Source organism: Coturnix japonica, chromosome 10 (genome assembly GCF_054131305.1).
Source record: "Coturnix japonica strain WE chromosome 10, WE-NBRP24, whole genome shotgun sequence".
Taxonomy (NCBI): domain Eukaryota; kingdom Metazoa; phylum Chordata; class Aves; order Galliformes; family Phasianidae; genus Coturnix; species Coturnix japonica.
In genome coordinates, this window is record NC_140672.1 from 3,817,190 (window position 1) to 3,828,661 (window position 11,472).

At 49.2% G+C, this 11,472-nt stretch overlaps 2 protein-coding genes across 11 annotated transcripts in view; one reads left to right on the forward strand and one right to left on the reverse strand.

Moving 5' to 3' along the window:
* Positions 1 to 625, reverse strand: part of NSD3 (nuclear receptor binding SET domain protein 3) — a 33,847-nt gene extending 33,222 nt beyond the window's left edge. For all 9 annotated transcript variants that reach the window (XR_014932365.1, XR_014932364.1, XR_014932368.1 and 6 more), the window contains exon 1: positions 266 to 625. The gene's annotated coding sequence lies outside the window, so the exon portion shown is untranslated. The remainder of the gene's footprint in view (positions 1 to 265) is intronic.
* A 2,751-nt stretch (positions 626 to 3,376) lies between these two features.
* LETM2 (leucine zipper and EF-hand containing transmembrane protein 2) lies at positions 3,377 to 8,979 on the forward strand. Of its 2 annotated transcripts, none has more exons than XR_014932370.1 (10): positions 3,377 to 3,523; positions 3,700 to 4,111; positions 4,279 to 4,422; positions 4,542 to 4,676; positions 4,816 to 5,019; positions 5,569 to 5,688; positions 6,243 to 6,347; positions 6,484 to 6,610; positions 7,019 to 7,093; positions 7,676 to 8,979. XR_014932370.1 is itself a non-coding variant. In XM_015883174.3 (10 exons), the coding sequence occupies exons 1-10, from the start codon at positions 3,465 to 3,467 to the stop codon at positions 7,724 to 7,726; spliced, it is 1,392 nt and encodes a 463-aa protein (XP_015738660.2). In that variant the 5' UTR covers positions 3,377 to 3,464; the 3' UTR covers positions 7,727 to 8,979. The 2 variants fall into 2 exon arrangements, 1 of the variants encoding a protein (XP_015738660.2); XM_015883174.3 differs by having other exon boundaries at positions 6,484 to 6,570.
* The last annotated feature ends 2,493 nt before the right edge of the window (positions 8,980 to 11,472 follow it).

Sequence of the window (11,472 nt, forward strand, 5' to 3'; positions counted from 1 at the left end):
CCTTCAGGCTGCACTGACCGCCCTGACAGCTCCAGGATGTACAGGAGGGCAGAGCAAGGCCCCGCTTCAACGGGTAGAGCCCCGACCTCAAAACCCAACTCGGGGCCTATAGGGGGGCGGCAGCGTGCGGTGCTGCCGGGCCCCATGTCGGCCCCGCACCGCTCCCCAGCCCCACCGCCCACCTCCGCATCGCCGGCAGCAAACATGGCGGCCGCGGACCCTTTAAGCCCGGCCGGACTTTACAGCCTCCCCCCGCCGCCCTCACCTTCAATCTGTTCCATTCTAACTGCCCCCGCCGCGTCCTCCGAGCCCAGCGGAGACAAAGGCCCCGGCGGCGGGGGCGGCGGCGGCGGCGGAGGCCCGCCCGCCTCCTCCCGCACAGCAGGCCCGACTGGAGCCCCGGCCTCGATTTCCGCGCCCCCGGCCGCTTCTCGCCGGGCTCCGCCCCGGGAGGAGGCCGCCCCACCGCCCCCCCACCGCCGGCTCCCGGTGGGAGGCGCTCGGCGGGGCGCGGGCGACCGCTGGCGGCGGGGGAAGGCGGCGCTCCGTGCGGCTGGGCCCGAGTCCCGGCCCCGCTCCGCGCCCTCCGCCTCCTCCCCCCGCCCCACGACCGACGGTAACGCCGCGCATGCGAGCGCTGCCACCGCCCCAATGAGCCCCATTGGCCGCAAAGCACCATAGGGGTTGTAGTCAACAAGCGGGCTGAGTCAAACTGCACGTTCAATACAAGCAGCCTTGAGTCTGTGGCATCACCTGCAGTCAAGCAGCAGCCTGTACTCTGCTATTGCAAACCCTGCAGCTTGCTGGAAGCACAGCAGCCCGTCGTGATGCTGTTATGATGGTTTTGGGGGGGGAAATAAAACAACAAAAAATGGAGATTTTTGGAAAGGGTCCAGAGGAGGGCAACGAAGATGATCAGGGGGCTGGAGCACCTCCCCTATGAGGACAGGCTGAGGGAGTTGGGTTTGTTCAGCCTGGAGAAGAGAAGGTTGCGGGGTGACCTCATTGCAGCCTTTCAATACCTGAAGGGAACTTACTCCCAGGAGGGGAGTAAACTCTTGGAAAGGGCTGATAATAGCAGGACTAGGGGAAATGGTTTTAAGTTAAAAGAGGGAAGATTTAGGTTGGATGTTAGGGGGAAGCTCTTCACTAGGAGAGTGGTTAGACCCTGGAACAGGCTGCCCAGGGAGGTTGTGGATGCCCCGTCCTTGGAGGTGTTCAAGACCAGGTTGGACGGGGCCAAGGGCAACCTGATCTAGTAAATGTGTATGTTTGGTGGCCCTGCCAGGCAGGGGGTTGGAACTACATGATCCTTGAGGTCCCTTCCAACCCAGGTCATTCTGTGATTCTGTGAACACCCAGCTCTGCTAGGGAGATTCCAGCGTACCTTCATGATTCTGGGTTGATCTGATGTCTGGCATGTGGGTTAAATGAAGAAAGAAATAGCCATCATCATCTTCAACAGCTCCTAATTAGGCTGCACAATTAAGCACTGAAATGCTCACAGTTAATTCCCGATTTCTTCCCCCCCCCCCCCGAACACACACACACACACACAACCAAACTATGCACAATAAATCCCTGCAGCACAAATAATAACACGCAAAAAGAAATGGAAAGCAATCAAAGCACCAGAGAGCAGAAAGTAAAGATAGAACAATCATCTGTTAGCAGAGGTATCGGCCTCTTAGTATCGGCCAGTAAAGCACGACACATTAGGTAGCAAAAGAGACATGATCTGACATGAAAGTGGAGGGAGGAGATGAAAGTGGAGGGAGAAGAGCTTCACGAGTCACTGAACAAAGACTGAGAGATGATTCCCCAACTCACAGTGCTGCCCGGAGCCTGAGGCCCAGTGCCCACAGTAATGAGGTGCTTTTCTTCTCTGCTTGAGGGTGGGGGAAGGGGGTAATTGCTATAATAAAAGGAACTTAAAAGGCAATTCTGCTCCTTCTTAAATGCTGGAAGCCAGCAGAAATGGAGGTGACCTAAAAAAGACTCTCTCCTGTCTTCTCTAAACGTCACAGTTCAAGCTGCTCGCTATTACTGCCACGAATTCCTGTTTTCCTTCGTTTTTCTCCCTTCTTTCACGCCGTTTCTTCCTTTTCTTGCCAGTTTTCTGATCATCTGATGGATGAGAAGCAACACATAAAGTGAGTTTAAACTCATTAAAATCGAGGCGAAAGCAAAAGTTAGCAAGGAGATGACGACCTCCACCCTCCAGCATAAGAAGTTATTAAAGTGAACACAGAACTGTTGCTTAAGCACACATTTATCGCTCAGGCTGCGTGCAGGGACTACGAGGAAGGTACAAGCTGCAGCTAAGAACATGCACTCACAAGTAATTGATGCTTATCAGCATCACCTATCAGCCAGCACTGAGTGCACCCAGCAGCTCCTACCATCACAATGCTCTGAACCAGCTCTTTGCTCCCCCTCCTCTCCCAGGGGCTCTATGGGCTTTACCTCCCCCCATCCACCTCATTCCTGCTCCTCCTGAGCAGCTCAGACCAACACACGACAGCAGCTCCGTCAGCACCATCTTCATGTACCACACGCTGCCGTGCTTTATAATAATCCAGAGAGAAAATGATGATTTTCAGCAGAGAGGTGCCGTGTTCTCCCTAAAGAACCTTCTGCTTTAAATAAAGCCAATTCATTGCTTCCAGGAGCCCCAAATCACACAGAGCTTCGAAGTGTGGGAGCACTCCAGCAGCACCCGGCCCTCATTCAGTCCTAAATACATACCTTAAGTGTGTTTATATCACAACCAGGATCCAAACTGTATTTACACGGCATTAAGAAGCGGTTTTGGTAGTAATACAGCACTTGGATTAATAGCAGAGTGCTATCCCCACAACTTAAAGGGGATGAAAGCCACCACAAGCAATATGCTGTCAGCAATGTGTCACGGTGAGGCAATGAGAGCCCTGCTACAACTCTGGAGCTCCCTGTTGTGTTTCTCACCCAATTTCTCACTTATTTTAAGCAGCATTCACCTGTTTTAGCACCCAGAGCTGCCTCCTACCTGTTGCAGGCCTACAGGCCCTACAGGCCCCACTCGTAGTGCTCTGTGTGGCTGTGACATCACCTGCAGGGCGACTCAAGGCCAAGGATAGGCCGAATCCCGTCGGGCCCCGCAGCATTTGACGTCATATCTCCCCCCACCACCTCGCCGTGACGTCACATCTATGACGTCACCCGCTAAGCCCCGCCCGCAGCCAATGAGAAGCCGCTTCCAGGATCACCTCGGGTCACGCCCACCCTTCCGCTGTGGTATCCTGCGTTTTGATTGGCTCCCGCCGTAGACGCTGTGACGCAACGCTACGGCGCGACGCAGGAGGGAACCATAGAGCTCCGCTTGCAGGGCTAGAGCGTCGGGAGCGGGGTGAGATGGGTCCGCCATGGCGGACTGAGGCCGGATGCCCGGTGGGAAGTAGGACCGGCACCGGTCCGGTCACATCATGGCGCTGCGGAGCTGGAACGCGCTGCTGGCGCTGGCCAGGCCCAAAAGCAGGCCCAGGTAAGGCCCTTATGCATTGGACCCCGCGGGGATGTGGTCTCGGTATAGCTTTATATATAGCTGAGTAGCTTTATAACTGCATTGAGCAGCCGTGAGGTTATTTATTATGGCACCGAGGGCACAAATTGCTTTGTAACACTCACTATGCTTTCATTAACCACCTCTCTTGCTTGCAGAGGCTCCCAGCTGCTCCTGCGTTCCATCTCTCCATGCTCTCCAGCCATTGCTTTGGTCCAGCTGGTGGATCTGCACTTAAACAGGACTTGTGTACTGCCTTCACATCAGCATTGCACGCAGCTGGATCCCCGCCTGCCTCGTAATGCAGCTGAAGCTTTGAGATCATTCCACACATCCACCCGTGTGCTGCAGGAGCAGCCTGTGCCCAGCCGAGGTGCTGCAGCTGCCCCAACACCAGCACGAAGCACAGAGAAACCCATAGGGAAAAGGTCCTGGCATCAAAAAGTTGTGGGTGAATTGAAGCATTATTACAACGGGTTCCACTTGCTTTGGATTGACACTAAAGTCGCTGCCAGGATGGTGTGGAGGCTGCTGCACGGTCAGGTCCTCACTAGGAGAGAGAGACGGAGGGTGAGTGCTGGGCATCCAAACAACAACTTGCTTAGATGGTGTATTAAGAGGCTTAAAAGCTAAATGCATTTAACCACGTGGTTTCCGTGCTTCTTTGGAACAGTTCTTTGTTGGTTTTCTTTGCCTCCAGCTGAATAATAACTTCTGCTGTGCTCTTCTTTGTGCAGTTGCTGAGGACCTGTGCGGATCTTTTCCGGCTGGTTCCCTTCCTGGTGTTTATCATTGTTCCCTTCATGGAGTTTCTATTACCCGTGTTCTTGAAACTCTTTCCTGAAATGCTGCCCTCAACGTTTGAGACAGAGTCCAAAAAGGTTTGTGTTGTTCTCAATACAACAGCGCAAAGAGGTTGATTTCATCTTCATCCTGCAACCCCTCTTTCCTTTTGATTTCCAAGTGGAAGTTCTAATTCTGCTCTATTTCTTAAACAAAGGAAGAAAAGCAGAAAAAGAAATTAAACGCAAAGCTGGAATTGGCAAAGTTCTTGCAAGAGACCATTGCAGAGATGGCCAAAAGGAACAAAGCAGATACAGGACAAGGAAAACAGTTCTCTTCCTATGTGCACCAGGTAAAATGTGCCTTTTAATTCATTCTGTTTCCAGTGAGAGGCCGGAATGCCAGCATGTAAAAAAGGGGATTCTTTAGAGGGACAGAAGGATTCAGAAGGTGGGATTCTGTTTTAATTGGCTCTTTCTTTTTAATTAAAGATACGTCACACTGGCCACAAACCCAGTACCCAAGAGATCGTGAGCTTCTCCAAGCTCTTTGAGGATGAGCTGACCCTGGAACACTTGGAACGGCCGCAGCTTGTAGCACTTTGCAAATTGCTTGAGCTGCAGCCCATTGGCACCAATAATCTGCTCCGCTTTCAGCTTCTGCTGAGGCTCAGGACTATCAAGACAGATGATGAAGTAAGTTGAAATTAGCACAGATTACAGCTTTGGAGGGATGGAAAAAATCCAAGCTGTGTAAAGCAACATTTAGTTTAACTGCTTTGAATAGGAGGTTGGACTGAGGATCTCCAGAAGCTAATTCTAACCTACGTCGTATGATTGTACAGGAACTGTAATGTGGAATGGTGTTAATACTATATGGGTTTTAGAGGAAGGAGTAGAAAGACTCTTCCTAGGAAGAGATGCCCACTTCAGAAGCACGTATCTGACTAACTGTGGGTTCAGCTTTAAAGCATGCAGTCTTCACAGATCTCAGGGCCACCTGTAGGATTGCATAGAAAAGTGACATTCACTGTACTTAGAATCTGGATCAGCGTTTCTCATCCTCTGTAGCTGGATGGATACTGTCATTTTTCAAGGACAGAATGCATTAGTCAGAATGTCAGTACTGTCTTGTCTCTGCCTTGCTATGACTTTATGCACGCTTATCTAAACAGACATTTATTTAACCTCAAGCTTATCAAGTTTTGCCTTACCGTATGCCTAGATAGGAACATTTCATTTCAGATGATTGCCAAGGAAGGAATCAATGGCTTAAGTGTGGCTGAACTGCAGAGTGCATGTAGAGCCAGAGGAATGCGGTCATTGGGTCTCTCAGAAGAACAGCTGAAGGAGCAGCTCAGACAGGTGAGCGACTCCTCTTTAGTCATTCAGTAAGGTTTCTCCTGGGACAAAAGGCTGCACAATGCTCATACAGGATAGAAAGAGGTATCTCCAATTCCTACTAGTGTTTGTTTTAATATGGATAGCATAGCTGAGATCTAAACCATGAAATATGCATGTTACTTTGTAGAGCAAAGAGCTGTGGGTGGCTGGCTGGAAGCAAAATAAAGACTGGGATGGAGGGGGAAGAAGTGTTTTAAGCTTTAAAGTAGCCAGAAGTTCTAGTAGAGCTAACACCGGCCTCTTACAAACATTAAACAGGTTTCAGATTAGCTGTAGGTACAAAACACTTAGCTTTCACTGTTGGCTGCATGTCAGTGATGCTGATCTCAGTAGTAGCTGGAAAGTTTCTCTCTGGTGTCCATCCTGTAGGTATTCTGAAGTCTTCAGAGCTTTCTCTTCTCATTGTGGGAACTTAAAGACTTCATATGCTAAAATCAAGATAGCTTTAAGATCTTGTAAGTACAAAGACTGCTAAATGTGTGCTGACTTGCAGCCAATTTTCTTGTCCCTAACAGTGGCTGGATCTGCACTTAAAAGAGAACGTTCCACCTTCTCTGCTCCTGCTCTCACGTGCCTTGTACTTAATAGATGTAAAGCCACAGTCTCTTCCAGAGAATAAGGTGAGTTATTTGAATCAAGCTCTCAGGTTAATAGTTGAACCATTATACAAGTGAGGCACTGTAACATGAATCCTGTTTTTCCATCCTTCAAGTGAACTGAAGTTCTGCCTGTACTGAGCTCTGTATTCTTCCATAGATAGGGGAAACTGAGGAAGTGATGACATCCATTCCTGAACATCAGGAGACCCTGGTGGATCCTGCCCCCATCACACAGGCAAGAAAGGTCAGAAAATAGCAGAAACACAAAGTGAACTTCAATCCAGGTACATTTGTCTTAGTTGACGATGGCTTCTTTTCAGCTGTCCCAGCAAACATGGGCTGAACTGTCCAGGACAAAAAAGAGCCTGGGTTCTCCAGATCTGGGTAATCCAGGGTTACAAAGCCAGAGTCTGTGTCTCTCAACACAACACTGAGGAGAGTTCCTTGTATTAGTCCCATCTGATAAGAGCAGCAGCAGAAAACTGAAGGAGGATATAATGTCAGCAGCTGGAATTATTTCCCAATAGTCTTACTAAATAGCTTAGGAGAAATGATGGAAAAAGGATAGGTTTCACAAAGACGCATTGCAGGGAACAGCCTTGTTCTGACAAGGAATGGGACTGTATGGGGTCCATTTAGAGCTTTGCTTTCCAAGAAGGTTCTGTGACTTACAGTTATCTTTTTCTTTGAAGAATGAAGAGTTTGTACCTCAGCCAACAGAGAAATTACCAGCCTCAGAGGTCCCACTTAAGCCACTCCAACAAGAGGTAAGCTTTTCAGAATGTTAAGGTTTTCTAAAGGAGCTTGTTTATCACACAGCTTATAGTCCAGCTGTGGAAACCTGTGCTACAAGATGTTCTGAATGTTAAGCTCAGCCATGACTGGAGAAATTGTGGATCAGAGCTGCACTGAGGGCTGCTGAACACAACATACCATGTTATCAAGGCAGACTCCAGGCAAACTGGAGGGAGTTATCAGTGTTCCCTTTGTGCTCTTTCCTAACAGTCTGCTTTAAAACACTTGGATAGACATGTCTTCTGTCAGAAACAGTGCAGTGTTAAGTGCCTTTCTGTATCTATATATGTATGTGTATACATATATACATATATATGTACAGTAACTTGCCTTTTCCATTACTCTTTCCCTTCTGCAAATAATTTATTGCCATACAGCTGCTTACATCTAGATGTAGGATGTCCACCTCAGGCAAGTTTGAGTGTCCAGGTTGAGCTATATTGGCAGTAAAATTCTTCTTTAAATGCTTCTTTACCCCAGAGAACTTGGATCTCAGTTGTATTTTAAAAGCCTCTGTATTACTACTGCCTAAAATCTGCAACTTTTACATTCAGACTAAACTGGAGGCATCTCAGAGCAGCAAGGCTGGTGCCAATGGAGTGTGAAGCCAGCAAGGATGGCCAACACTGGAAGATAAGAGCTTTCATCTCTGCATCTACTTAAAAGGAAAGAGAGACTGTCCAGCAGGCTGCTTTACAAAGAGGTGTCAGTAGTCCTAAGGGACCCTCTCTTGTCCCAGTCTTACTAGCAGACAATGCTACAGCTATCAGGATAGCACCAGCTTCTCTTTATACTGTACCCCTACCCCCACCATTTTAACTTATGTTGTAAATATGTTAATACTTATACTGCTGTTACTTACTGAACAGCTATTTGTGCTCCTAAATGTTAGGAAAGGCAGCTATTCATTTTCACATGGGTCTGGGTGCAGAATGAACTAGTCTGGAAGCCCAGCACAGCCTGTTCTGCAGTTTAGAATCCTGTGCAGGAGCACAGCCACACATACAGGACTCGCATCTTGTCCTGCTCCTGCAGCTTGATGGGTTCAAGCCCTGATCCAGTTAGTGTGGTTTAACCCCAACTAATGCACAAAGTGACCTGTGTGGACCCTGCATTTAAATATTGCAGTTGAAATGAAGACAAGGAGGAAAGGAGGACAGTGTTCTCATTGCTTGCATTGGGTCTTTCTGAAAGACTTACTTAAAAACATGCTGGACAAGAACAGAACAGTGAAGAGAGGAGCTTCCACTCTATCAACATTCATCAGTAAAAGCTGCAGCAAGGGCAGCCCAGCTGCCTGGCACTGCTATGGGAGACAGAGTTGTGCGTTATTCAGCATCCCTCTGGGTCTCCTGAGGTAACAGCCTGCAGACCCACATACTATTTAACAAGCTGAGACTTGGTTAAACCTTATCCAGCTCAGCACTACGTCACAGCAACTACCCTCAGGCTTTTTATAAGTGGTTCTTCATACACTCCAGTGTCAGCTGCTGGTTTGTGGTGGACTCTACAGGAGGAGATTGAACTGCTGCTTTTAACATCTGTTAGTTTTTAGTCTTTGGTGGATGTAAATATTCAGAAGTTATTTTATGGACTGTAGATATTTATACTGACTGTAAGATTAAAGCTAGACTTGGTGCTATGTCTTTTTTAGAGGTCAGACAGCTTTTAGAACAATCAGACAAAAGAAAACAAGCAGTCATCTCAAGGTCGGGGCATTATCAGCACTTTAAACATGTGACTTTGGGCTCTTATTAGCAATACAGAATCAGAATGCAGTACAACGATAGCTGCCTTGCAAGCTTAGCTTTGTACCTGCACCTCTGCCACGGTAATAAAACCAATGTGCAATCCCAAAGGTCTGTATTTCGTTGTGTTGATTCAGAGGGCAGAAAAACACACATACACTTCCCAGGAGCAGCTTTGCAACCACAGAGCTGGGAGCAGAGACCTCTGTGTCTATGAGCTGCCTCCATAGGAGGAACAGCTCAGCAGATAGTAATGCAATTTGAGGGGATCGATCCCTGTCCCACAATAACACATACATGCAAAAATGCCATTACTATTGATGACTCCTTCCAGCTCTGCTCCCTGCCTTCAGCTCCCACTCTTTGCCAGCAGTCAATAGTTTACATTACTATCATCAGGGGACGTGTTTTCCTACTATGAAAGGGCCACACAGTAATTACTGCTCATGATGCACATACAAATCTCAGCCAGCATTTTCCCTACCATACAAACCAGCGGAGCATCTGCTGGTGCAGTTCTGAGGCAGCACAGCCACTCCCAGCCAGCAGGCAGCAGCACACTGCAGTCTTTGTGCTGCAGTGTTTGCATTGCAAGCTGCACCTGGGCAGCACTATTCCTGCCTGCAGCACCATTCAACTCCTACACCCTGCAACACAGAGCAGGGCTGGCAGCTCCAATGGGCTCCACAGCACTGTGCATAAAACATAAAGCTGCAGAAGAGCAGATGCAAAGACCTCATGCTTCCAAATATCCAGGCAGCCCTTTTGCTTCAAGCCAGACTCCAGTTCCCCAGATACAGGCAGCATTCAGCAGCCAGCACACACAGCTCAGCCCTGCAAAGCTGCAGTGCTGGCTGCACCCCAGCACCAAGCACTGCCCTGCTCCCCCAGCGCTGCTGCAGCTCTGCATGTAAAAGCAACACATAGGAGACATGCACTCCCTCTGTCTGCAGCTCTAGAGCAGCACACAGAGAGCCCAACTTCTTGCACACAGCAAGGAGCTGCCTCTAGGATAGCAAAACTTAGTTGGGATCTTGCTTTTATTTCCAGGGGCATTAGAAGCTGCAGCACCACCCCCCAGCAAAGCCCCTTCTTAGTGTGCCCATAGTGGCTTCACAGAACAAACTACTCATTAGAACAGCATAATGAAGTGCTCTCGGTACCAACCAGACACCTTAAATGCTGTTTTCCCATTGCCTGCAGCAGCAGCTGAGCTGCAAAGCCCAAACAGCACTGCCCAAAGCAGGGATCCAAGCTGCTTGAGCCTGCAGCACCGACAGACCTACACACATACCCACATGCTGCACCTCTTGCAGGCAAAGTGGAGTCCCATGGGTGCAAAGAAACCCCATAGCAGCAGGTGAGCTGTTGGGACAGAGCTCCATACAGCAAAAATGAGATGAAATAGAATGGGTTATTCCTCACCAGCACAGCTCCAGGCAGCACTCAGTGCTCCACAGGACAAGAGCTGCCCTTCTGCTCACACATAGGGTCTATGGGATGCTGCCCAGGTGTGCTGCTCCCACAGGTGAAGCAAAGCAGAGCTTTCAGGGTGCAGGAAGTGAACTGCAAATTATCAGGGGTTTCAGCACAAGGAGTGGGTAGAAAATGACTTGAGATAATAGTCTTAATTTCCCACACATGGGTGATGTTCCTGGGAAAGGCTGCTGCTCTGATAGTCTTGAAATACAGCTGAGAACAGCCAGTCCCACCTAATACATGATAATGGGAGCAGCTGCACCCTGCCCTCTGAACCCACTGCCACCCTTGGGTGGGTGCTGCTCTGTGCTGTTGAGTGGTGTGTCCTGGTCAGGGTTGATCCCAGGGCAGCTCTGTGTCCCTGCATTGCTCAGAACAAACCCTTTGGCAGAGCCCAGACCTTCTATCATACCCCAGACCTGCTGCTCTCTGACCCCACTGAGGGATGGAGCTCTGGCCCTGCAATGCTGCAGCAGCAAAACAGGGGAAATGCAGCACCGTGCTGCACTGAGAGTGAGGAGGAAACAAACTCAGCAGAGCCCCATAAATAACTGCATTCTGTTCTGCAACGTCGGGCAAATTAAATGGCGCAGAGCTCCAAGGCTGTGTGTGCTTTGGCTTGGGGAGAGCTTTTCCAGCTGCACCAGTGCCAAACACCTTTCAGTCCTCCCTTTGGCTCCCAGAAACCCATCTAATGGCTTTTGTCCTACCCCAGGCATCCCCGTGCTGGTGCTGCTGGGTGATGCTCCCCATCCTGAGCCACCCCATAACCAATCCCTGCTCCCTTCATCCCCCTGCCTTGCTCCCCCTATCCCTGCAGCACCAATCCCCTCTCCCCGCATCCTATGGGGCTGTGCCACGGCCCTTACATCAGCCTCTTCCCCTAAAAACCATTTGGGAAAGATGCACCGCTCAGCACTTTTAGAGCAGATTAATATTCAGAGGGAAAAGCAGTGATTTAGTGAGGCCCAAGCACAACAAAGGCTGAGATTTATAGCCTCCTGTATTAGAGCATTACATTCCTAGCAGGCTTTCTGTCTCTGTTATAAATTTGTAACAAAGACGAGCGAGCCTTACACCAGCTTAAAATAATGTAGAACAAGGGCTGGAGAGCCAAACCACAT

What these genes read in the sequence shown, in the direction of transcription:
- LETM2 (XM_015883174.3), top strand. Translation starts at nt 3,465, where the DNA reads ATGGCGCTGCGGAGCTGGAACGCGCTGCTGGCGCTGGCCAGGCCCAAA. An exon ending in TCTCTTCCTATGTGCACCAG is followed by an intron (nt 4,677 to 4,815) that starts GTAAAATGTGCC and finishes TTTTAATTAAAG; the next exon opens with ATACGTCACACTGGCCACAA. An exon ending in AGTCTCTTCCAGAGAATAAG is followed by an intron (nt 6,348 to 6,483) that starts GTGAGTTATTTG and finishes ATTCTTCCATAG; the next exon opens with ATAGGGGAAACTGAGGAAGT.